The sequence below is a fragment of the Sinocyclocheilus anshuiensis genome, unplaced genomic scaffold, assembly GCF_001515605.1.
Source record: "Sinocyclocheilus anshuiensis isolate Anshui unplaced genomic scaffold, SAMN03320099.WGS_v1.1 scaffold481, whole genome shotgun sequence".
In the NCBI taxonomy this organism is placed as follows: Eukaryota; Metazoa; Chordata; class Actinopteri; order Cypriniformes; family Cyprinidae; genus Sinocyclocheilus; species Sinocyclocheilus anshuiensis.
Window position 1 is genome coordinate 1,221,817 of NW_015539907.1, and position 27,089 is coordinate 1,248,905.

Here is a 27,089-nt window from a genome sequence, read left to right on the forward strand (position 1 = left end):
TATAGACTTGCAATCAGTGTCAACGACATTTTAATTTTTGCTGTGGGGTTTATTTTATTTTTCTCTTTCTCCTGCGTGTAGCTGGAACTTGCAACTGTGGTGCCACCTGCAAGTGCACTAATTGCCAGTGTACAACATGCAAGAAGAGTACGTAAACTATTATCGCTCGATATTAAGTTCTTTGTCCCTTTTTTTTTTTTTTTCTTTTTTCTTTTAAATCGGGTGGCTAATGTTCTCTCTCACACACAGGCTGCTGTCCCTGCTGCCCGTCTGGTTGCAGCAAGTGCGCCTCTGGCTGCGTGTGTAAGGGCAACTCCTGCGGCTCCAGCTGCTGTCAGTGAGGAGGTCAACGTGATGTTTTGTTCCAATGTGAACTTGTTCGTCTGTGCTGCGCGGCTTCGTTTTTGAATCGAATGAATGTTGTCTTTTTACAAGATAATAAATGGCCTCCAGTTCTCAAATCTTTTGACTGTTTAATGTTGCAAAATCGTTTAACAAAGGCTAAAGAAGGAAAACAATGCATTGATTTGTACTGCTATAAATAAGAGTATCACAAGATGTTTGTTCTTCATAAAAGGACAACTGTAAGTTTTTCTGCAATGTACTTTGTCTACAATATATAAATTTCAGCAGTTATTGGTCTGTTGCTTTATTTCACAGCTTTCTTGTATTTGTACACGCCAATGTAAGTTTCAACTTGGAGGGTTGGCTCTTGCCCAGTTGTTGCCAAGTGCTATTTTAGTAATGCAAGTTTATTTATAAAGGACAGTTAAACGAGTAAGAAAGTGTTCACATGAAACTTCTAAAAGTCAAAGCAGCATAGAGGGGAGGGGGAAGTAAAAATTGACCTAAAGTGTTTAAAATCTGAGCTGATTGAGTGCAATAAGTAGGATGCAATCATTCAACAAATGCAGAGCTAAATGGATGTTTTCAGTCTGAATGTAACTGATGGTTGGTGTATCTGATCTCTACTGGACGCTGGTTCCAACTGTGGGTGTTAGAATGGCTAAAAAAACGACTCTCCTTGTTTTGCGTGAATCCTTGGTGTTTCTAACTGACTTCATAACGACCAGTTGTTTTAATATGAAATCCCACCACAGTGATGGGGGGTGGGATAAAATGGTGTTCAATTGATGGGTTGCAGATAGTCGGGAACAAATGCAAAGATTAATTAATCTGCTGATGTCCGTATATTTTGGTGCAATTAATTTGTTAGTTAAAAGAAGCAGATGCCAACATGGACAGGCTGCATGATATATCCTCGGCGTGTAAGTAATGATATGATATAATAGTATTCATTTAATATTACTATAATTATGTATAATAGCCTACTTATACTTCATGTATCACTAAATCATATATCAAATATCACCATCGATCAAGTATAGGACATCGCTGTATCATCACCGTCAGGTTTCAGCCAAATGGTTTTCCAAGCAATCTTACAGAAATTGTATCTTACCCATAGACTGTATAAAAACAGGATCTGACCCGATCTCACTTATATAAATTATTGTAAACCGAAACATCTGAATAAAGTTCTATCGAGTCGCGCGTGCTTCTGGGAAAAACCAGTTTGAACCAATCAGCGCGCGCTCAATGTAACCCGGGAGTTAACGAGGGGGGCTGTGTTTAGCATAGCGGCTAAAGTGGAAATTATCCTTTTATAGCCGCTCTAAGGATTCAAATTCTGGGAGGTGGGTTGTTACATATGCGTTAATTAATCAGCTAGTTAATCGAAGTCTCATTTGACAGGTGGCTGTCTGGGACGCGTTTGCCGACAGCACCTCATGTCAAGTTAGCTTGCTAGCAAGTGACAGTCGTTTTTAGTCACTAACGTTACTGCTGTTTCACAAGTACATTCATTCAACGTAGTTCTAATTATGTGTGTATTTATATGTTCCATTTAATAAAAATATAATGCTAAATAAATGAGTATGTAATGGTACAGTTTATTTGATTTTATTAATAGTAGTTAATCGTGTCTTTGACATCCTAAAGTTAACATAATTATATGTATATAGTGAAATTCACACAGTTACTACTGTACAATAATAATAATTTAACATGGAATGACCTTCAAACTGTAGGTTTATCTGTAATAAGCTTTGAGAGTTTCTTTCAGTTTTATTGTAATGAAAAAAGCTGTAGTAAGTGGTAATTTGCTAACCAGTGATAACCATACACATTACAAATTATGTGCATATCACCATGTAACGTAGACATGCTCTTGTGTTGCTGTCAGGTGAAACAGGAGCTGCACATGGATACTGAGGGCTTCGGGGAGCTCCTGCAGCAGGCAGAACAGCTGGCAGCAGAGACTGAGGCCGTGTCCGAGCTGCCCCATGTTGAGCGAAACCTACAGGAGATCCAACAAGCAGGAGAGCGACTACGTTCCCGCACTCTCACCAGAACCTCTCAAGACACAGCTGACGTAAAAGCGTGAGTTTTTAGTCTGGTGTCTGTATGTCATTTGGCATGACACTTACATTTATTTGAAGTCATTTGGGTCAGCATATTATTTATATCTGTACTGTCATTTTTTTTTTAAATCTTCAGCTCCATCCTCTTGGGCTCTCGGGGTCTTGACATCTTCCATATCTCTCAGCGTCTTGAGAGTCTCAGTGCTGCCACTACATTTGAGCCTCTTGAGCCAGTCAAGGACACTGATATTCAGGTTAGTGCATGTTTTACTTGGGTGGGTGTTTTTAGTCCTAGTTGAAATTGATAATTTTTTTATACTTTATATCTCACCACTGCATGCATTGAGATGCAGCTGTTTAATGTCAGATATTTAGCCACTGCAGTAGTTGTTTGAACTCTATTATCTGTTGATATCAAAGGGCCCTAATTATCTGGATGTACACTACCATTAAAAAGTATGTACAGCTTTACCAAGTATGCATGCTTTACCAAGGTTTAATTTGTTTGATCAAAAATACAGTAAAACATTATATAACACTATATTATTAAACATATTACATTTAGAACAATATTGTTAAAATATTACAATATAAAATAACTTTTCTATTTTATTTATTGATTAAATGTAATTTATTCATGTGATGCAAAGCTGAATTTTCAGCAGCCATTACTCCAGTCTTCAGTGTCACATAATCTTTCAGAAATCATTCTAATATGCTAATTTGGTGCTCAAATAACATTTATTATTATTTTCAGTTTTTTCATGATTCTTTGATGAATAGAAATCTTTCTTACCCAGCATTTATTTAAATGTAAATCTTTTGTAGCAAAAATGTCTTAAATGTCACTTGATAAATTTAGTCCTTGCTGAATAATAATAATAATAATAATATTTATTTAATTTTGTAGCAAAAATGTCTTAAATGTCACTTGATAAATTTAGTCCTTGCTGAATAATAATAATAATAATAATAATAAAAATCTTACTGACCCCAAAACTTTGAATGGTGCTACACTACCAGTCCAAATTTTTTGAACTTTTTGAACTGAGCATGTGGGAGTCATTTATCAATTTGATGGGCAAATCTCCAAATTGTGCTAGTGCATCATAGTTGCTACTATAATGTTTTTATCTCTCTTGTCATCATCTTTTGTTTTTTGTTGTTGTATTTTGTTTGTTTGTTTATTGTCCCTCTTATATCAGCGGGAGCGGGTAACCACAAAATGTAAGAAATGGTTGTATTATATAAAAATTAATAAAAGGGGGAAAAAAATAAAAGTTTTTGAACAGTAAGATTTTTAATGTTTTTTTTATTTTTAAAGTGTCTTCTGCTCACCAAGCCTGCATTTATTTGATCCAAAGTACTGCAAAAACAGTAACATTTTGAAATATTTTTACTATTTAAAAATAGTATTTATTTTTACTATTTAAAATAAATATTTTCTGTTTGAATATATTTTAAACTGTTATTCCTGTGATTTCAAAGCTGAATTTTTAGAATTTTTATTGATGCTTCAGAAATAATTCTAATATTCTGATTTGCTTCAAAATATTACTGCTTTTGCTGCTTTTGCTGTCAAATTATGGATGCTCATTTTAACCAGTTAACCGTTAACCGAACGTAAGAATTTTGACCGGTTATTACAATGTTAAACGTTTTTTTTTTTCAAATCCTAATTTATCAAAATATTTTAAAAGGTTTGCTGCATGGTTAAAATACGCCACGCGTATAAAAAAATATTTTTTTAGAGAAAAAACCCCCCCATAAGTCGCGTATGTCGCATTTTATTATTTCATTCAGAAATAGGCCTAATGCCGCAAAACGCAAAATGTTTGCAAACATTATAATAAACACTGTAAACATAGCTAGGCTATTTTAGTTCCCCTCACTCCACAACAAATCCTTTCAATTTAATTTTAAATCTTCAGCTCCATCCTCTTGGGCTCTCGGGGTCTTGACATCTTCCATATCTCTCAGCGTCTTGAGAGTCTCAGTGCTGCCACTACATTTGAGCCTCTTGAGCCAGTCAAGGACACTGATATTCAGGTTAGTGCATGTTTTACTTGGGTGGGTGTTTTTAGTCCTAGTTGAAATTGATAATTTTTTTATACTTTATATCTCACCACTGCATGCATTGAGATGCAGCTGTTTAATGTCAGATATTTAGCCACTGCAGTAGTTGTTTGAACTCTATTATCTGTTGATATCAAAGGGCCCTAATTATCTGGATGTACACTACCATTAAAAAGTATGTACAGCTTTACCAAGTATGCATGCTTTACCAAGGTTTAATTTGTTTGATCAAAAATACAGTAAAACATTATATAACACTATATTATTAAACATATTACATTTAGAACAATATTGTTAAAATATTACAATATAAAATAACTTTTCTATTTTATTTATTGATTAAATGTAATTTATTCATGTGATGCAAAGCTGAATTTTCAGCAGCCATTACTCCAGTCTTCAGTGTCACATAATCTTTCAGAAATCATTCTAATATGCTAATTTGGTGCTCAAATAACATTTATTATTATTTTCAGTTTTTTCATGATTCTTTGATGAATAGAAATCTTTCTTACCCAGCATTTATTTAAATGTAAATCTTTTGTAGCAAAAATGTCTTAAATGTCACTTGATAAATTTAGTCCTTGCTGAATAATAATAATAATAATAAAAATCTTACTGACCCCAAAACTTTGAATGGTGCTACACTACCAGTCCAAATTTTTTGAACAGTGTTTTTTGAGCATGTGGGAGTCATTTATCAATTTGATGGGCAAATCTCCAAATTGTGCTAGTGCATCATAGTTGCTACTATAATGTTTTTATCTCTCTTGTCATCATCTTTTGTTTTTTGTTGTTGTATTTTGTTTGTTTGTTTATTGTCCCTCTTATATCAGCGGGAGCGGGTAACCACAAAATGTAAGAAATGGTTGTATTATATAAAAATTAATAAAAGGGGGAAAAAAATAAAAGTTTTTGAACAGTAAGATTTTTAATGTTTTTTTTATTTTTAAAGTGTCTTCTGCTCACCAAGCCTGCATTTATTTGATCCAAAGTACTGCAAAAACAGTAACATTTTGAAATATTTTTACTATTTAAAAATAGTATTTATTTTTACTATTTAAAATAAATATTTTCTGTTTGAATATATTTTAAACTGTTATTCCTGTGATTTCAAAGCTGAATTTTTATCCGGTCACATGATGCTTCAGAAATAATTCTAATATTCTGATTTGCTTCAAAATATTACTGCTTTTGCTGTATTTTGGATCAAATTATGGATGCTCATTTTAACCGGTTAACCGTTAACCGAACGTAAGAATTTTGACCGGTTATTACAATGTTAAACTTTTTTTTTTTTTCAAATCCTAATTTATCAAAATATTTTAAAAGGTTTGCTGCATGGTTAAAATACGCCACGCGTATAAAAAAATATTTTTTTAGAGAAAAAACCCCCCCATAAGTCGCGTATGTCGCATTTTATTATTTCATTCAGAAATAGGCCTAATGCCGCAAAACGCAAAATGTTTGCAAACATTATAATAAACACTGTAAACATAGCTAGGCTATTTTAGTTCCCCTCACTCCACAACAAATCCTTTCAATTTAACAGTATTTAAAAAAAAAAGGACAAGAATTAAAAATATAAGAAGCTATAGGCTAGCTATATAAACGACAGGCTAAAACGAAACTGAAACCAACGTTGGGTCTCTCATTCAACAAAATCAAATGTTTCCGTATTCGCCATGTATTTGAATGCCAAATTATTATTTATTATGTAGCCTACTTCACTGGCGTTCCAATATCCACGTAAAACAAAATGTTTTGCATAACATCACGGCGGTACGGTGATAGCGCTTAATGCCACAGATTTTACTACATATGGAAAAAAAAAAACATTGCTCAGTTTAAATATGTTTGACTGGCTGTATTTTATTATGATAATGAACAGGCTGCATTATTGTCAAGGTAGCAAAGCTTAACTGTGTGCGTGCATGCGGCGCCGGTGCAATCATTTGAATTTTTTCCTTCTAACAGTGGAAGCAACTACTCCTTTTAGTCATAAAGATAATTGGAATTGTAAAAGGTTTGCTTTTATTTGTGTACATTTACAATACAAACAAATCTTTGTGCTTTTGTAAAATAGGCCTAAAAAAATAGGATGGTGCTTTCTGTCATCTTGGTTTCCTTTCGCGCAGCACAAAAATGAACCAAAACTCTGCATACTAGGCTACTTGTTGCACAGTTTTTTCTTTCGTTTTCTTAATTTATTATTTAAGTCAAAATATATTTCTCGTTTAGGCCTATTTATTCTTTTTTTATATATAAAATCAAATCGGAAAACAAATGTTAGTATTTTTAACGGGTCACAGACACTTAACTTTTCTAATTTAATTCAATTCTAATTTAAAATAATCTTGTCGGTTAACGGTTAATAATCGGTTAACGAGCATCTGTTAGGAGAAATAACCGAAATGAACATCCCTAGAGCAAATAAATGCAGGCTTGGTGAGCAGAAGAGAATTATTTAAAGACATTTAAAATCTTACTGTAGTGTATATTTGGACTTCTTGTGGTTTCATTTTAATTGTTTGGCATAACTCAGAACTGATCTTCTAAATGGATGAATCTGAAATAAATAGAAACAAGTCATTTCATGAAAATGCCTTGCAAAAGCACATTTACTTGAATATTGTGTTGTAATGGAGTTTCTTAGATAGAAAAGCAAGTTACATTTTTTATTTTTATATTTCGAGAGTCGCTATCTTATCATTGTCCTCCCTTTACAGCTTTATGGAGCTTTATGCCACCATTTTAATACAAATGTGCTCATCCAATCCATCAAATTTTTAATTTTAAATATATTTAAATAAGTTGACTAATTTCTTTGCTGTATTCTCTGCAATTTTGTTTTTGTGAAGTGCTTTCAAATGCATCTTTAAACTTTAAATTTAAATTAAATTTAAAAGTCTAAAATTAATATAATATGTGCCCTTTATTTGTGCCCTAAGTTTCTTCAATTGGATATCATTTGCAAAGTACATGTAAAGGATACTATTTTTGAAAATTAAATCCTAATACTTCATCTTCATTATTTAGATTTTCATTTGCAACATTTTTAAAAACAAGATTTGATTTGATTCAGATTTGATTCAGATTTGATGATAATGGTATACAAGTCGATTTTCATTGCAGAAATGTTCTTACAACAATTAATGACTTAACATACACTACTATTCAAAAGTTGGGTTTGGAAATATTTACTTGAGTTTTTTTGTTTTTTTTAAGAAGTCTCATGTTCACCAAGGCTGCATTTATTTGATCAAAAATACTGCTAATATTATTACAGTTTAAAATAACTTTTTTCTCTTTTAATATACTTCCTGTGAAGGACGATGTGTAATTTCTAGTCATTACTTCAGAATTCAGTGTTACATGATGCTTCAGAAATCATTCTAGTTCTCAAAACATTTCTTATTACTATGATTGTTGAAATTGTTGTGCTCCTTAATGTTTTTGTGGAAACCATAATACTTTTTCAGTATCCTTCGATTAAAGTTGAAAAGAACAGCATTTATTGGAAATAGAATTCTCTTTTAACATTATAAATGTGTTGCTGTAATGAATGCATCCTTGCACAATTAAAGTATACATTGTTTAAAAGAAAATAAGTAAATAAATACTGACCCCAAACCTTTAGCTTTTGTAAATGTTTTTCCCTGTTAGTGATGTACTCTGCAGTGTCTTAATAATTTGATGAGACATCCTGCATTACAGCCTCAGTAGAAGCCAAATAAACATTTAAACAATCTCCACACTCAGCCCATTTATAATTAGCACTATGCTATTGCCTTTAGAGCTTAAGATACAGGGTGGGTCTAATGGCTCTCAATCCCTCTATGCATTTATCTTAATGGCAACAGGTTTTCTGCTATTCATGTGTTTGTATATTTTCATTGCTTCTTAGTGCAACTTTTCTTGTGTGTACCATACTACATATGTATTTCCTGTTGTTTTGATTTTGATTTGGGCATTTGTGAAGGCAGGCTGAGTGCACATGCACAGCTTTTAGAAATTATATAGTGCATGCTGTGAATTGGATTATAGTATGTAAGTCTGCTAAGGTGTGACTTTGCTGTGGCAATGGGTTACTATTGAATTCAGGTCTAAGTGCTTCTGTAAGAGTAATACAGGCCTGAAGGCCAAGAGACATGACTTGGCAAAACTTGAATCAGGCGAATTATGTAATTCTTAAAATTTAAATTACACAGTCAAGTTCATTACAGCTTAAGAGTTTAGTGTTTTTGCTGACAGCTGCCACTGAAAATGAAAAGAACCAGATAGGAAAATGAAAAATGACATTTGAATGATGTTCATGCCTTCTGAAACAGTAACAATAACAGTGGTTACTATGCCCCCCTGTGGATGCTGCTGATACCAGAGGATTTTAGATTCAGATATATAAATTCGTAAAATATAAATGCATTACTAATGCCTTATTGCAACTGTTATGATGCACAAAGCACCAAAAAACATGTGGGTTCAGAGAGGGACAGAAAGGTGGTGTTTATGGTGACTGCATTATGATACCACACAGGTTTAGTGAATTATAGTGAGCTCACTAGAGCCAGGAATCAGCAGTGAAGTCAACAATGAGCTGGCAAACCACATGAAATTAAAACTGGAGTCATCTTGTGGCTTTTTGTCCATGATTGCACCTCACGGCATTGTGAGCCGATTGTACTATGCTCAAATTAGATTTTACTGCCTAAGTGGCAGATATGTTTATAATTTCCATGTGTATACATTTTAATGCTGTAAAGTAGTGACCTAAATGTATTTACACAAAATCACAGGAAGTAATATATCACTTGAATGTTATAAACGAAAGCATTTTGGCTTAACTGCTCTTGTCATGCCATTTATTGTGGTCTGTACTAGCCTCATCCATCATCAGATGTAATAAGATCATGACAAACATGATCTTTAATGATTTCTATGGGACTATTTTGATCAACAAAAAATGCTACAAGTGATTTTTATATTTACATTTAAGTCATTTGTTATGTGCGGTCGACATTTGGTACAGTTTAAACACTATTGGGGAAGATATTAATGTTGCTTAAAAATAAAAAAAGCTGTCAAATATTCTTCAGTTAATCTGTTTTAAATAAAGACACTGGACAGATTTTTGCAGCAGTGCTCTGCTCTGTACTTTTCTTAGTTATAAAATGATATTCTCAGCGTGCTTTAGTTTGAAAGGAAACCACTTGATGAGACTGTTTTTTAGCCACAGTATCGATCGTTTTAAGTTTTAAAGTGAGTCATTGTAGTAAATGCCATTTTAACAATATTAATGATAATACTAAATGATGTCCAGAATAATATGAGTTAAAAGGAGCACTTTTGTGGTTTTGTGTCGATGAAGAGGTACTCTGAGTCTTACTGAAGGGCCATTTTATGTCTTACTGAAGAGCTGTGGGGTATATGAGGATGGAAACATTGATCTCATCTGGTGATTATCCAAATTTGTGCTTTCAGTGTAGTCAAAAACAAGAACATTTCTGTAGCCTGTATGAGAAAAACAAAAAGATTATATATATAATCCCCCCCCCTTATTTGGCTTTATTTGGATAATACAGTACAGAGCAGACAGGAAGCAATGTGGGAGAGGATCAGGATCAGAAAGGACCACAAGTTGGCACTCAATCTGGGAACTGTGTCGAATCATTGCCCAACACATCAGTTGTGGTCTTTTTTACACCATTTTTTTTTTGTTGCTGTTTTCAAAATCAAAATATATTTTAGAGAAGTTTAACATTTCTGGGCAATCACACAGCCACACCCATCGAAATGTACAGACAAGGTTTGTAATATGTACATAAGTACGTATTACCAGACAACAGAATGTGTCTTGTTGGTAGCAACTGGATGATGTACTCAATTACTTCTTACCATAAAAAGATAGATGTATTTTCATTTGTTTGAATGTTATTAATGCGGATAGAGAATTGTCTGTTGACTGACTCAAGTCGTGTAATGATCCTCTTGGTTTTCGCTTTTTGAAGGTTCGAAGCCGTCTACCCCCACCCATCTTTTTCTGTGCTTATCTCTTCTCTCCTTCTCTTTCTCACTGTCTCTATCCCTCCCCCTCCTCTCCATCGTCTTTTTGTCAGACGAGGCTGGCAGGGATGCTGGAGGAGAGATGAGGAGGAGGGGTGGACGACTGATGGTGAACAAACACATGGATCAGGTTGAATAATGACTTCTCCTCAGATTCCCCCCTTGTCTCTGAGCCGACTTGGTACGCTCCGCCTCTGATAATAAAGCAGCTCACAGTAACCCTGCTCATGGCTCATATCTAGGTTCAGACCACTGGGCCGCCTTGAGGTAAAGAAGAGTGCATGTGGCAGAGACAGTGTGGGCCTCTGGTGAAGGAGGTCAGAAACGCCCTAAAATGCACTGGCCTGCTTCTGCAGGACGAGGAAGATGGAGATGGCATGGGCAGGGGACGGCCACTCTGCTTCTAGACACTTTCACCTCTCAGCAGCACTTTCCCAGCAGGTTAAACCAGAGCATAAGTGAGTATCACCTACACGCACATGCATTCGACAGGCTTGCTATAGTATGTATGCCTTGGTCAGTCAGTTTAGCCCAAAAGATGAGACTGGCGCCTTCTCCAAAGGGATGATGAAGATGGCGAGAAGGAGGATGAAGACTTGTCTGTCACACAGGAAGTGGTGGGGTTAGGGTGGGGTTCCTTCACTCCTTCTCATTGTTCAGAAGTGAAAGAAAGGAAAAAGAGATGGATGTATAGATCTAGAGAGGGGTGTTTGAGTTTAAATCAAATGCTGCGGGTTCAGTTAGCGCATGTATGCATGTCTTTTATACAGCTTGCATTCAATACAGCGTGCATTCGATGTCAATCCATGTCATATTTCCTGCTATGTGTTGTTCAAAATGCATTATACCTGATTTCAGAATGTATATACATCCACAAGAAGGTGTGTGCACCATGAACATGTATGAATTCTATATGTAGCATTCATTACAATGTCTTTATTGAACATGTATGTGCTTCATATAGTATTGACGTCTTCTGCTTGTCGTGATGCACCGTTTTCATCCAAATCAAACTAGCTCAATATTTGCTGCGCCTTGAATCTTCCAGAAATACACGGTGTTTAATTGAATGGCATACGGTAACCTCCCCTTTCAACCTATGTGATCTGCACTTTGTCTAGCTGTTTTATTGGCAGCCTTTAGTCACACATTTATTTTTCTGTGGTCAGATGATTTAAAATGTGGCTCAAAAAAGATATGCATGTAGTTTGGTATAAATTGCACATCTGAGAAGATTTTTTTTTTTTTCATTTTATGTGACTAATAATGCCAAAACTGCCACATGCAATGAAACGCTTCACAGTATGTAGAAAGCATGAACTTGGATAAGGCATGACCCAAATGCATCCATGTAAAATGTGTTCCTTTTGTCAGCTAGTGGCTCTTGGGTACTAGATGCAGAGCGTGAATGCCTGAAGGGGGCGCTGTTCTGTAGCTAGCGGTTGGAGGCACGGTGACTGAGCAAGAAATAGTGCTGCTAAGTATGAAATGTTGGCTGCTCCCACACCTTAAACTTCCCCCCCACCCACTTTCCATCTCCGTATCCATCAGCTCGGCTCTTTTGTTCGGATGCGTCATTTAGATGTTGCGTTCCCCAAATCAGAATAAATCAATCCTCATTTACAGCTGTCAGTCAGAGCGTGGATGGGGTGATGGGGGTCGTGCAATCTCAGATGGGGGAGGAAAAGAGTAATCGGGGGGGAAGGTAGGACAGGCTTCAACTCGATCCTGAGGACTTGGATTAAAAAAAAAGGGTGTGAATGGTGATCGGTGCCTAAATGTCTAAAATCTAACGAATTTATTGATGAATTCAAGAAAACATCTCAAATCAGTGTTAATTCTTTTACGATTATGTGGTGTGCTTTTCAGGACACGACTGTATTCAGTAAAACTCAAACCTGGAAAATGTGCCTGATGCTTTTTTGACTCCATCCTTGTTGTAATAATAAAAGCCAATGGTTGCAGGTTCCAGTTCAGAGGTCACATTTCTCGCCATCCTTTCGAAAATTGGCTTTTCAGCGGTCTGATGATCCTCCAAACCCATCAGAACCAGCTTCCCCTTCCATCAGTACCACTCCCTATCCCAACCCCCACTCAGTGTGTGTGTGTGTGTGTGTGTGTGTGTTGCACGTCGATCCAGTGACTTCTCTGTCCTCAGGATCAGCTGCTGGATCTTTCTGTTCTCTGTTTAATCAAAACGAATGCGGGTGTGTGTGAGTGTCGTTACCCAGCTGTACATCAAGTATGATCACTCCTAGTACATCCATATAGGTTGCTCGAACTGCACACTCGGCATCCAGTCAGAAAATGAAGCTTGTGTATCCTTGGAGGCTACTGATGTGTGCGTTTTCCATCTGTGATCGAACAAAGATGACGTTTTAGATGATGATGGCCCATAATTAGATATAAGCAGCTGTTGGCTTTATGATTTCCAGTTGGTAACATTCTAGTCAGGGTTTAACTGTCTGTGTCCTAGAGAGTAGTCTGAGAGTGGGAGATGGGTGGAAACCAAGCAGTTTGAACCCCATTTTCCATAACTGTCCATTGACTTCTTTGTGTAGGAACGTGGTTCACGTGTTCGCATTAATGCGGGGTTTCTTAAATGCGCAGTACTTTTAGTACACTCGAAAATGTAGTGAACCAAAGCTTTGCTGATCCAGCTCTGACCAGTCGAGAGTGACCATTTTGGGCGAGCGATCTCGCACAGGGTCGATTCTAAGCACATTTTTAGCAGCAATTTCGATAATGATGGCAATTCTCCATCTCTGGCCTGTGGCGTTTGCATCTTGGAGGAAGTATGGAGGGAAGGAGAGAGAAAGGGAGAGAGGGCGTGTGCTCTGCATGCAGAAAAGGGGAAAGTAGGTTGCAGTACGTTTAATCTCCATGCCGTGTCTCTTGTTCCAGGGCTTTCTGAAGAACGAGAGAGACAATGCACTGCTGTCAGCCATCGAGGAATCACGCCGCAGGGTGAGCATCTTCCTTTACCTCTCTATATCCTTTTACATCCATTTATTTGCTCAGTCGATCAATCCATGTCTTTTTGTCCAGTGTAGAGAAAAGGAATGGGATTTTTAACAACGTTAAACTTCAGCGCAACTACATCCCGCATTGCCCAGACATTTCAAATCTACGCAATTCATCTGACAGCTCCTTTAAAACAGTCTCCTTCTGATAGTTGCCAGAGGTTGTAGCTCTTTCGGTTTTAGGTCAAATCCCTTTTCCCCCTTGTTGTCTCCTCAGCCACTGTCAGTGAGGTAAAAACAGGCCCTTTCACCTGTTATTATCCATCTCTCAGCAGAGAGCTGCTCTCTGCCAGGTCAATATCCCATCTATCAAACCTCTCAGGAGGAGGAATGTCAGCAAAGAATGGACAGAGGATAATTTGCTCACCAAAGAAGAGGTTGTTACCCTCACAACACAGATGGCTTGTATGTGACAAAGTGAAAAGTGAAAGTTTTGGGTCCTCAAGCACTGCAGTAAAATGTATGTCCCTCACAGGCAGGCCCAAAATCAACTTGTTTTCCTTTAAATCAATTTTTTTAATTAACTGACTATTTTGTATTATACAGATTTGTAACTATATATTATAACAGTGGAATTATTTAGTTGTGACAAAAAGCCAGTCTCCATTTATAATAGTATCTGTCAGAAAAAAAGTGACAACTCATCATGATTTATTTACTCATATTTTTATTTTTGTGGTGTTTTGAGGAATATTCCACTTATATCTGACGCCACATGAAGAGATGGGCAAAAACTAGGCTTAACATCCTAGAGTTTACTTTAGCAGACCATTTTTATTTGAATCTTGCACATCACTTACATCAGCATGTGTCAAACAATCGTTCTTAAAATTTGACATAAACCATGTGCAACTGCAGTTTATAATAAAATTACCGTCCAACTGGCGAGTAATTTATTCACTCTACTCTCCAAAGCCAATTTTTACTTGCATTTTGAGCATTAATTTTGGACCCCAAGTGAGAATAAAGTAAATTGCTGGATGATTAATGGCTTTTTTGACCCAGCAAAATCATCTGGAGTACAGTTAGATCCTAAAGTGCTTATAAAGCCATATGCTATTGTTTTCCCCCTTAAAAACAAAACCCTCCTGAGCGGTTTCTTCTCTTGAAATTTTACCTGATTGACATTAACTTCAGCACGTCGTACTGATATCTCACTCCCTCCATCATTACGCTCGATTCCAAAATCTCTTCCTCCAGAGTTCAGAAGCCTTTTTAATTAGAACACTCGCAATTATCACACGTCGATCCGCCGGGACGGAGTAAAATAGACAAAAGGTCTTCGGATTCAATCAGGGTACGGGCTAAATCGGTGGTAGGCTTGAAGACAGACCCAGATAGCGGCGAAGTTCCATTAGCTAGGCATCCACGCATCCCAATTATCACACGTCGATCCGCCGGGACGGAGTAAAATAGACAAAAGGTCTTCGGATTCAATCGGTACGGGCTAAATCGGTGGTAGGCTTGAAGACAGACCCAGATAGCGGCGAAGTTCCATTAGCTAGGCATCCACGCATCCAGGCTTTAGCGGGCCAGACCCAGTTTGAGTCTCCCCAGGCCCAGCTCTCGTTCCTTGTCCCTCGGAGGTGGGATTGGGGGAGGTGTGAAGATAGAGGTGCCCGTTAGCGCTTATTGTGCACAGCATGCTTTCCAGATCCAGGCTGCTCCCTTCTTACTCCACTAGCTATTTTTAATGCGTCACATGTTGGGTAACCTATATATTCGCTGAAGGCTTTGTAGTTTCAACTTGTAGTTTAAACTCTCATTTATCACATTTTTTATGTGTGATTTGTACCTTGTCCCCTCTATTTCACTCGTTCTGTCTTTCTTGCAGACATTTTTGCTGGCGGAGGAGTACCACAGAGACTCTATGTTGGTGCAGTGGGAGCAGGTGAAGCAGAGAGTGTTGCACACCCTGCTGGGAGCTGGAGAGGATGCACTGGACTTCAGCCAGGAAGTGGAGGTCTGAGGAGCAACACGCCACATGAAACACAATACACACGCAGGATAGATGTGATGTAACTCCCTTGTAAGATATGTAATAGCACACACTCACCTCACTTCACACGTGGCATATCCGTGAAGTACAAATGTTCTCATTTAGCATCTAAGGAGCTTGTTCAGATCTGTTGGCGTGATACACCCAGCCTGTGGCTACGTTTGTCCTGGATCTGTTTGTCAGTGAAATCTTATCTGGCAAAAGCTTTTTTTGTAGTTCTTTTCAGAATAGGACATTTCAGAATAGGACATGTCTATCTATCTGTCTGTCTATCTATCTATCTCTATCTCTCTCTCTCTATCTATCTATCTATACACACACACACACACACACATATATATATATATATATATATATATATGTAGATTTAGTTTTATGTTTGATTTGATTTAGATTTAGAAAACAGATTTAGACTATATTTAGGCTATTTAGCTATAATATATATATATATAGGCTGTATGTGTGTATAAAATATTAGATTTAATATTATATTATATTTCATACATATTACATGACATACTCTCTTGTATGCTGTAAGCATTTTAATACATACGTATTTACTTTTATACTTTTTTAAAATTTCTATTATTCTATTATGTTATATTCATATGCTCACATATAAAAGTAAAAAAAAAATCAGTCATGTGATGAGATGACATTGGCTGCTTTTAGAGGGTATTATTCATGAAATAAAGGCTCTTTTGGCAGCATTGCTCACATCTCTGCTGTCACAAAATGGAGAGGTGAGTAAGAGGGAAGGATGTAGAAAACATCAAACATTGAAGATGACAAGCACTCCTCTTCTAAATATACCAAAAAAAACTGCATCTCTTTTATGTCCTCAAGTGGAACAATAGTCTGTCTACGGCAAACAATGACTGTCTTTTTGAGAAGGCGAAACCTCAGAATATGCTTTTTTCTTTCCTTTTATTTTCCTATAAAGGATTCAAGAAGAATGTAGTGTTTGTGCAAATTTGGACACAAATGCACGTATGTTTGTGTGCTCTAGGAGATTTTTGACTGCTGTCCTGCTGCTTTAATTATTAAACAGCAGTTACATTTTCGATGTGTGACCTGCTGTTCACTTCCTATGCCAGGAGCTCACTCTTCCTTGTACCACCAGCCTGGGTAGCCCCCTCCCCACTACATAGTCACACAAACTACAATGCCTCAGTGGCTTTCTTGCCAGGCTGTTCATGGAATTTGCTACTGTGGAGTGTGTGTGTGTGTGTGAGAGAGAGAGAGAGAGAGAGTGTGTTGAAATTTATTTCAATTAAAGCACCATATGCTTTATCTGTCAAATCTTTCTCTGTACATGTGACATTTTTTCTTTAGAAGAGATAAATTCATGTCCACGTATACAATTTAAGGTTTTTCTGTCTGTCTCTTTCTCTGTGTATTCACAATACTGCGCTGTGTGCTCTCAAGCGTGAGTTATGTTCTTCACAATAGCTTCACGCTACATTGGTCACTGCATTTAGATTAAAGCAACTCTCCGAGATAAACGCAGCTTGTGTACTTGTCAAACCCACGCTTTTACAGGCGCACATATGCACACCTACACACGTAGAGAATATTAATACGGTCTTGTTGTGTAGACGTCCTTGTTTGTGCCTTAACGACTGTTGCTATGTGCCCTACAGCCCAGTTTCGTGAGTGAGGTCGGAGTTCCAGGACGCAGTGCACTGAACAATGTGGAAGTTGCCTACAGCCGACAGGTTTGTAGAAAGCCATACGTTTACACCATAAGCACACACATACAGAATTATTATTATTTTTTTAAATATCTTTATAAAACATTCTGTACATTTCATTCATTTATTTGTGTGCGCGTGTGTGTATAATAAAGTATAAAAATATGGCTTTAGTTTATTTTATTAATGGGTAATTTTAATAAATAATAATATAAAAATAAACTTCATAATTAAAAAATCTATTAAAGCTTTAGTACACAGTTATACATGCATGCAGTCAGTCATCAAAATGCTATAATTTCCAATAGAAAGTACTTTTGAAACATCATACTGATAGAGATTGGACAACATCAAACTGGACGCTAATAAATCATGCAATCCTAGTTATAAGACATCTTAAAAAAAGATTGGCTCATAGTTAATCAGAATACCTTTTCATTTAGTTAAGCTTAGCTCTAAGTGCACACACACAGTAGTGAGTTGTGAACAAACACCCGGAGCAGTGGGCAGCCAATGCTGCGGTGACTGGGGAGCAGTTGGGGGTTCTGTGCTCTGCTGTGCTGTGCTGTGCTGTGCAAGCCTAGCTTGATTGATCAGATTGATTGGCTGGAACGAAGCATGATGGGTAAGCTCCCAATCTATCCATAAAGGGGAGGGCCGTCTATCTCTTCCATTGTTCTCTTTTTTTTTTGCCTTGTTGAATCATGTGTCGCCACATCACCTGTGGAGTCATCTTCCTGATCTTTGTGCTCTTTTTCGAAGACCTTCTAAACATTTTCATCCTGTTTGTTTTGTTTTTCATCATCCTACACTTCACCTCCAGATAATAGCAGATCCAGCTATGGAGAGCTTGGCCTTAGACAGCAATCAGTCTTTGACCTTCATTCTCAATTTGCATTTTTCCTTTTTTGTTTAGATCTATATCTTCAATGAGAAGATAGTAAATGGGCATCTTCAACCCAACCTGGGAGATCTCTGTGCCTCAGTAGCAGAAAGCCTGGATCATAAGGTATGTCACATTCGGCCTGGCTTCACTGTGTGTCTATGCTTTTTGTCTCAGAAATATAGGGGAGTGATTGCTTTAATAGTGTTTCTGTAAAGTTGTCTGTGCATGTGTTTGCAGAACGTGTCAGACATGTGGCTCATGGTGAAGCAGATGACAGACGTTCTGTTGGTGCCAGCAAAGGACACGCTGAAGTGCAGAGTGTCTGTGGACATGCAGATGGCCTTCGTCAGACAAGCCCTGCAGTTCCTGGAGAACAGGTGAGAAAGAAAATTCAGCTCGCTCTTTGTTTAGAGAGATAATATTGACGTAAACTAGTTTTAAGTAGGGATCTTGCAATATTGAAATTACCAGTAGGCAAAAATATTTATATATAAATAATTATTAAAAAAATTATATATGCTTGAAACTTGGTATTACGAGCACTTCCTGTGTCTATTTGCCTCTTTAAGATAAATCGCTTGATGTATTCCCCAATTGTAAGTTGCTTTGGATAAAAGCGTCTGCTAAATGAATAAATGTAAACGTATTTTTATGCTAATGGCGATTAAATGTGATTGTCAGTGTTTTTCAACAAATTACTTTTCAGTAATTATTTATTATTTAATTAATTATTATTGATTTTAAATAAATTGAATTATAAATTAAAAAGTATTTAAAAAAAACGATTTACATAAAAACAAAGCTTCAGTGTAGAGTTGTACAATTTATTCTTTGTTTAGAAACTTCCAGTTTATTGTGGAAATTGGTTGTACAATTCTGAAGTTACACTACCATTGAAAAGATTTTTTAAAATGTTTTTGAAAGAAGTCTCTTATGCTAACTAAAGCTGCATGTATTTGTTTTAAATAATTTTAAAATACAGTTTAATAACAATTTTAATAACTCGAAATTATTCTAATATACTAATTTGCTGCTCAATAAACATTTCTTAATATAATCAATTTTATCATTATTATTGTTGAAAACCGTTGTGCTGCTTAATATATTTGCGAAAACTGTGATATATTTTTTAATAGAAATTTCAAAAGAACAGCTTCTATTTGAAATAAATCTTTTGTAGCTTGAAATATTTAATGCATCCTTGCTGAATAAAAGTAGTAATTACTTGCCAAAAAATCTTAGTGACCCCACATTTTTGAATGGTAGTGTATGTTCAGGGTTCCCATGGTGTTGGAAAACCTGGAAATATCATGAAAAATAATCAAATGATTTTAGGGAAACTTGTAAATATCGATTCTGTGCTCTCCAAAATATGTAATGGGTTAGATTTTGCTCTTTACACAGTGAGTTCAGGTTTGTGAACTACCCATTTTTTTGTCAATTTATTTCAATCAGTCTGTCAAACAGCTTCACATTTAGTTCTAACAGGATAATGGGAAAAACATTTAAATTCACTGGTCAGAAAGTTAGTGAACCCAGTATGTACTTTTATCAACTAGAAAAATGGACTGCTTGTGTCTCTTCTACAGCTATAAAAATTACACTATGGTCACTGTATTTGGGAATCTGCATCAGGCTCAGCTGGGTGGAGTACCTGGCACTTATCAGCTCGTATGCAGCTTCCTGAACATCAAGCTGCCGACCCCGCTGCCAGGCATGCAGGTACTGCAGCAGAACGTGTCTACACCACACAGCAACAGGCAGCACTACATCATACAGTCTAGATGCCTTTACTGCTGATACTCTCGAGTGAACTGCGCAGAGTGTGGCTTGCCGTAGTTTAGATAACAGCAGTGGATTCTCCCTGCATGGGCCAATAAGCTGCTTATTTCAGAGCTGAAAGTAAAAAGGAGGTAAATGGACGCAGTGTGACCCAAGGATAAACCCTGCTGCGTGTGTATGTGTGTAACAGGACGGTGAGGTGGAGGGACATCCAGTGTGGGCTCTGATCTATTTCTGCCTGCGTTGTGGAGACCTGTCTGCCGCCATGCAGGTGGTGAACAGGGCACAGCATCAGCTGGGCGACTTTAAGATTTGGTTTCAGGAATACATGAACAGCCCCGACCGACGGTGAGAACGCACATACACTCATCCCAAAACTAGATCACATCCTAAGAGGACTATTTCTCCTCTGTTTTTGGTAACTACTTCTCTCTCTACCCTTATGACTGGTTTTGTGGTCCAGGGTCACATATAGTATATACTATATACTTTTATTTAATTGAAACATTTACGTTTATTAAAAATTCCAACATTTTTAACAGTGTATCACATTTACTCAGTCAAAACTGGGTTGTAACAAAATAAGAATGTAAGCTGTTCTGTGACAGACAGGTTTCAGCTGGATTCAATCAGATTCAGAGAAAACACATCATGAATATTTTGGAAAAAATTTGCTGTGTCACAAGGGAATCCTAGCAGCTTTTGTTAAACTGGATTAAGCTGACTACACTATTAAATAATATTAGTTACAAAATTCAGGCAGTATATCTTAATCTCAGCTCTTTAAAACAAGTGGTCTCTCTGAATGAGTGAAACTCAGATCAAATTATTCCATACAGCCAATAAATCAGCCCACTTATCTTTAGATTGACTCCAGTCCTAAAGGAAGAGATTTAAATGGGCATTTGAAAGACTAGGAAGTTAGGCAGTATGCAAACCCCCCTATTCAGTGTCTGCCAGTGTGCCTAACCCAGATAAAAGTGTATGTCATTGTGCTGTTTTCTCATGGCTTAAACTTCTCCTCGCCCAGTTTTAAAAAGGCATCCGCTTAGTTTCTTCCACCTGCCTGATGAGTCAGTCTTATCTCGCCGGCGCTCCTGCAGTACACTACATTAAAGACTCCCTCTATTGCTGATAAGACTCCTTCACTCCCAGCTGCGCTGCCATTACGCTCCATGCGAAGTCGCAGCAGGTCTTTTCAATGCCGCTTTAAGACGTCAGTTTTAACGCCAATTTAAATGAGAGGGGATTATTTCAACTCATGCAAATGGAAATGAAACAGCCTATTTAAGCCCTTCACAGCTGAGGAAGATTTATGTGGAACCTATTACTCGCTTAAAGAAGCATTCAATTCCTTAAGTTACAAATCCTTACTGGCTGCATTTGCATGTGCACATTCCCAATATGTGGTTTATAATGTTCTGTAAGTGGTTTTGGATTATCCCAAATGCTCATAAAGGTGTGTGGCATTATTTAAATCGTTTTCTGCAGGTGAGACCCATTTCTCGGCCAGCCACCAGCCATTCCTGTACTTCCAGGTGCTTTTCCTGACTGCACAGTTTGAGGCGGCTATAGCGTTCCTTTTCCGAGTGGAGCGTCTGCGCAGCCATGCCGTTCACGTAGCTCTGGTGCTGTACGAACTCAAACTGCTGCTCAAATCATCGGGCCAGAGCGCACAACTCTGTAAGTTCTCAACAATAAGTGATAACTCAAAATTGTATCTGGTTTTTGTTCTAAAGAGGTTTTTGGTCTTTTATCAGTGAGTCAAGAAGCTGGAGATCCTCCAATGGTGCGAAGGCTCAACTTCATCAGGCTGCTTATGCTCTACACCCGCAAGTTTGAGTCCACAGACGCACGAGAGGCCCTGCAGTACTTCTACTTTCTCCGGTAATGGTCGTCCTAACCCCAGCTGATGCTATTGGGTCATTTAGGGTAACATACTAAAAGAGCTGTTGAGCAAATCTATGCTTCAACACACCAGACCTGTTCTAAAATCAGCTTGTTTCCTGTTTGATCAGTGGCTGAACTATAAGTCATGTCTTTTTCTCTGAAAATACTGAGCAAAATCCCTCTCTGAGAAGAGATTAATGTGTCATGAATAACTCAGAACCTTCCACGAATGATCCATGAATAATTAAACCTGTTCCATGCACACTGAATTCAATGCTAACTCGACCCATTGTTTTAAGAGACCTCACAGGCACCGTTACAAAAAGAAAACAGTTGATCTTCTAAAGGTCTCTTATCTCGGGGTTTGCATGCATATCACAAAGCGAACACATTCCTTTGCAGGCCCAAGTGCTTTCGTGCTACAAATGGCATAATTGCTGTACTTCACTGAGTGAAAACTCACGATCACTGTTTTCTGATTGGCCACAGGAATGAGAAGGACAGTCAAGGAGAAAACATGTTCATGCGCTGTGTCAGCGAGCTAGTCATCGAGAGTCGGGAGGTAAGAAACGTGTGCGAGCTCATTGGAGGAAGCGTTTCTGCATACTAATTGCTATTATTATTGCATAATATCTGTCAATACTTAACTCTCTTCCTGTAGTTCGATATGCTTCTTGGAAGACTCGAAAAAGATGGAAGCAGAAAGGTATGTTGGAGGCTTTTGTAATATCACCTGACTTGCAGACAGTGAACATGCTACTGTTCTTTCACAGTAACTCACTTGTTCGTTATTTTGTTCGTTCAGTCTTGCATGGCTGTGTAGAATGTGCTATTGTCTCAAAGGCCTTTGCAACACAGTCTGGCCTTTCATGCTCAAAGCAATTTGACAACACCATTGTGCATTCAGAGTCTTCATCAGCTCTAAGCAGTGTTTGTTTGAATCCCTTCAGCCCGGCGTGATCGACAAGTTCGCTGGAGACACGCGGGCCATCATTACCAAGGTGGCCTCAGAGGCTGAGAACAAGAGGTTGTTTGAGGAGGCCGTCAAACTGTACGAGTTAGCCAAGGTAAGATAAGTAGTGACGTTGGGTTGATTAGTCTCATGATGATTGTGCCTAAAGCATCTTTTTTTTCCTGCATTAGAACGCTGATAAGGTTCTGGAGCTGATGAACAAATTGTTGAGTCCAGTTATCGCTCAAGTTAGCGAGCCCCAGTCCAACAAAGAGCGACTCAAAAACATGGCAGTGGCTATTGCTGAACGGTGAGCATTTTCTACACAGACCTTTTTAAACTATGAAAGCCATTTTCTGTGTAAAGTACAAAAAAAATATTTATCTAACAATTGCGACTTTATTTCTCATAATTGATCATAATCCCAACTTTGTATCTCACTACAGAACTTCATCTCATTATTGCAACTTTATATTTCACAATGCGACTTAATATTGCCCAAATTGTGCCTTTATATCTCTCAAATGTGACTTAATAGGTTGCAGTTGAGACTCTATATCTCTGAATAATGGCTTGGCCTCTTTTAATTGCAACCTCACATCTCACAATTGCAACAATATATCTTCCAGTTGTGAACTGTTGCAACTTTATAACTGTTGCAATTTTACTTCTTGCAGTTGCAACTTTATATTTGACAATTGAAACTATATCTACCAATTGCAATTTCATAGATCACAGTGTCTTTATTTCTTAGTTGCAATTTGTCAATTGTGACTGTATATCTTGCATTATTGCTACTTTGCCTCTCAATTACTACTTTGTCTCCTAATTGCAACTTTATACAGTATCTCACAATTGTGACTTTACGTCTTGAAACTGCAACTTTGTTTCTTGTAATAATGATTTATATCTTCCGAATGCAACTTTATTTCCTGCAAAGTGACTGTTTCTTGTAATTGTTACATTATCTCGCAAATGCAACTTTTTCTTTTTTTTAAATATTATCTCACAATTACTTTAATTTTGAGGCAGAAACAGGCGTCCATCATCATTTTTTTTTTTGATCTTGTAGATTGTAGTTTCATTGAACACCAAATGGTTTCTTGTATTTCTTGAGCACAGGCACCGTACTAACGGTATAGCTGGGGAGAAGTCTGTGGACAGCACCTTCTACCTGCTTCTGGATCTCATGACGTTCTTTGATGAGTACCACGCCGGCCACATAGACCGAGCTTACGATGTAAGTCACCTATAAGACCCCTGCTGACCTTGGGCACATGCTGTCAGGCATTAATCTTTATTTTTGTGCCATTCTGTGTCAGGTGATTGAGAGGCTAAAGCTGGTTCCCTTAAGTCAGGACAGTGTGGAGGAGCGGGTTGCTGCATTCAGAAACTTCAGCGATGAGGTAAGAAATCTGAAAACATATGCTAAGCTGTTGTGTCGTTTCAGGTGACCCCAAATTAATACGTCTTTGCTTTTTGGTTGAGTTGACTAAAAACTGTATTTTTACAATATTAAAAACTGACTACACACTGTCTGTATAATTTTGAAAAACTATTCTTTTTTTAATTACCAGAATGGAGACATTTATTAACATGACATTCTCTCCATTGTGTCCTAATCTTTTCACAGATAAGACACAATTTGTCAGAGGTTCTGTTGGCCACAATGAATATCCTGTTCACACAGTACAAGCGTCTAAAGGGGGCTGCAGCAGGTACGCCGGGAAGACCTCAGCGTACCCTAGAGGACAGAGACATGGTAAAACATATTTTCTAAGTTAAAATGATTGCTTATTCAACTATAAAGCTAATCCTGAGTGTGAGTCCATTATTCACTGGACATTGGACACACATTGTGACAATACATTTTAATTGTGATTAGCTCTTCTCAAGTGTGTGTGTGACTACCGGCGGTTGCATTTGTCTACTTTCTCTGCAGCTGCTGCGCAGTCAAGCCCGGGCTCTGATCACGTTTGCGGGAATGATTCCGTATCGGATGGCTGGAGATACCAATGCCAGACTGGTTCAGATGGAGGTCCTAATGAACTGAAACTCCCCCCTTGACCCTTCTCCAGCAGCTCTCTTTCATTGTCCTCATTCCATCATTACTTTTGTCAACTTATATTTGTATTTTTTTCCATTATTTGAAATAAAAAAAATGAAATTGAGTTCAATTTTGTTTCAATTTCATTTCTTATATCGTAAACCTTTTTTTTCAGTTTTTTTTATTTGATGTGACATTGTTTTGTCCTGCACTTTCTGTTTATTTGATTACATTTCAGTTGCAAATCAATTTAATTTTAAATGCCATAGTCTAATATAAAAGCTATATGAAACTAATCAAATACACTATTACAGCTTATCACTCATGAGATTCAATATCAATTCAATATGAAATCCAGTGCAAACAATCAATGTGCACATCACATGACAATAGTATTCTTTATTATGTCATTAACAGTAAGATTAGCCACTTTGGTGGATTTGGTGGCAGCCAACAATCTGTGTACTGTATATACAGGGTTCTCACAGAAAAACTTTCCGGGGTCAGAGCTTACTATACATTTTACTAGTTATGAGTTGTTCTGAAATATTTTATTGACTACACATTGTTGTTGATAGAGCTTGTGTAGTGTAAAACACCAACTGTAGTGATTTGTGAGCAATTCTTTCTATTAAGGGAAGCACTTTACAAATTGTCCCCATTAGTTAATGCATTAACTAACACTGAGCAATACATTTGTTACAGTATTTATTCATCTGTTAACATTAGTTAATAAAAATACAACTCTTCGTTATTAGTTCAGGTCCATTAAATAATATTAACAGACAACTTTTGATTTTAATAATGAAATTAGCATTAAGATTAATAAATGATTTGGAAGATTTCTTCATTGTTCATCTTCAGTGTATGTAAACTAAAGCCTTTTATTAAATCATTCAAATTGCTTCACAAGATCAATCCGTTCACAAATCAGCCTGAATCAAAAATGACAGTTCATGGAAATGAATTGATCAAAACGTGGGAAACCTGTATATTTTTTTGCCTCTGTTTTGGTTGGCTCATACTTTATTCATTAAAATATATATTGTGTAGTACAAACAAGTGGCCGGATAGGGAATGTTTAGAGCCCTTTCAGAGAGTTAGGAGAGCAGGAATGTGTCTGTGTGACATTGATTCTGTCAGCAGATGGTGGGTTATGGAGGAAATGCCCGTAGAGCACACAGATGGACGTGTTGGCTTTGTCACGGCCGGCTGCAGTGTCTGCTCCAGCTCCCTCTAAGCTCTGCTTTGCATTTTTAACCGTTAGCATCTGGAGCTGCTGCATTAATATTAGAGTGCACTGTCCTAAATTCAAGGTACTGGATGCACAACAATCAGGCTGTTTCAACTTTATTTCACCCTTTGAACAAAAGCTATTCCTCAAAGACAAATCTTGTCCTTGCATCATTTTTTTATTAAATCTTCCAGCATCAGTACATCACACACGTCAAATAGGAACTCAGTTTGGTTTGGAACCTGGAGAAGAAGATCTGGAGGAAAAAGATTCATCTTCACACCTCCTGGACTGGTGTGTGAGGTGTGTGTGCTGCAGCTGGTGTTGTGAATCAGGCCGATGTCACACGTCCGCGATAACCCGGCTATTTCACAACACCAGGGTGGCACCACACCGCTGCCAACAAAGGAGCTCTACCTAACAAATCATCCATCCCCTTCACAGAACTTACCTCTGTGTACATACTGTATGTACGTTAATGTATTATCCTCATTTAAAATACAGTGGTTCTTTGAAATAAAACTTTACAACTAAAATGAAGATTCTAATTTTTAATGTGTGTGAAATATTATTACTATTTAAAGTAACTGTTTTCTATTTTAATATATTTTAAATGTAATTCCTGTGATGGCAAAGCTGAATTTTCAGCAGCCATTATTCCAGTCTTCACATGATCCTTCAGAAATCATTCTAATATGCTGAATTGGTGATCACTGTAAAAAATAAATAGTTGAGTAAACGTAAAAAAAAAAAAAAATCAACTTGATGCATTAAGACTTTTGAGTTCTCTCAACAATAGTATTTTAGTTCTTCTCAGTAAAGATACTTTGTTTAGACTTTGTTTAGATTGTCTTATTTTGCTAATAGGAAAATTCTTGTCACAGCATCTGAAACATCAATTAATGTCGTTGAAGGTAATTTATTTTCTTCTGTTTCCTGGAAGACAAAACGAATGTTTAAAAAGTCACCACATTATTGATTTTAGATTTATTTATTTACGAATGATAAACCTTAAAGGGG

At 37.1% G+C, this 27,089-nt stretch overlaps 1 protein-coding gene across 1 annotated transcript; it reads left to right on the forward strand.

Annotated features, from left to right (window-relative positions):
* Positions 1 to 341: 341 nt before the first annotated feature.
* On the forward strand, positions 342 to 24,959 carry LOC107686331 (nuclear pore complex protein Nup93). The gene is made up of 21 exons (XM_016483298.1): positions 342 to 1,268; positions 2,246 to 2,442; positions 2,560 to 2,677; positions 13,467 to 13,529; positions 15,420 to 15,548; positions 17,228 to 17,302; positions 18,195 to 18,287; positions 18,402 to 18,541; positions 19,754 to 19,886; positions 20,137 to 20,294; positions 21,375 to 21,376; positions 21,438 to 21,629; positions 21,707 to 21,833; positions 22,326 to 22,398; positions 22,498 to 22,542; positions 22,787 to 22,903; positions 22,980 to 23,098; positions 23,911 to 24,028; positions 24,111 to 24,194; positions 24,422 to 24,550; positions 24,731 to 24,959. Exons 1-21 carry the CDS (start codon positions 1,230 to 1,232, stop codon positions 24,839 to 24,841), a joined length of 2,262 nt encoding a protein of 753 aa, XP_016338784.1. The 5' UTR covers positions 342 to 1,229; the 3' UTR covers positions 24,842 to 24,959.
* Positions 24,960 to 27,089: the final 2,130 nt, after the last annotated feature.

Coding starts and splice junctions, on each gene's coding strand:
- LOC107686331 (XM_016483298.1), top strand. CDS start 1,230: ATGCCAACATGGACAGGCTGCATGATATATCCTCGGCGT. Junction 2,443..2,559: donor GACACAGCTGACGTAAAAGC/GTGAGTTTTTAG, acceptor TTAAATCTTCAG/CTCCATCCTCTTGGGCTCTC. Junction 24,551..24,730: donor CCCTAGAGGACAGAGACATG/GTAAAACATATT, acceptor CTTTCTCTGCAG/CTGCTGCGCAGTCAAGCCCG.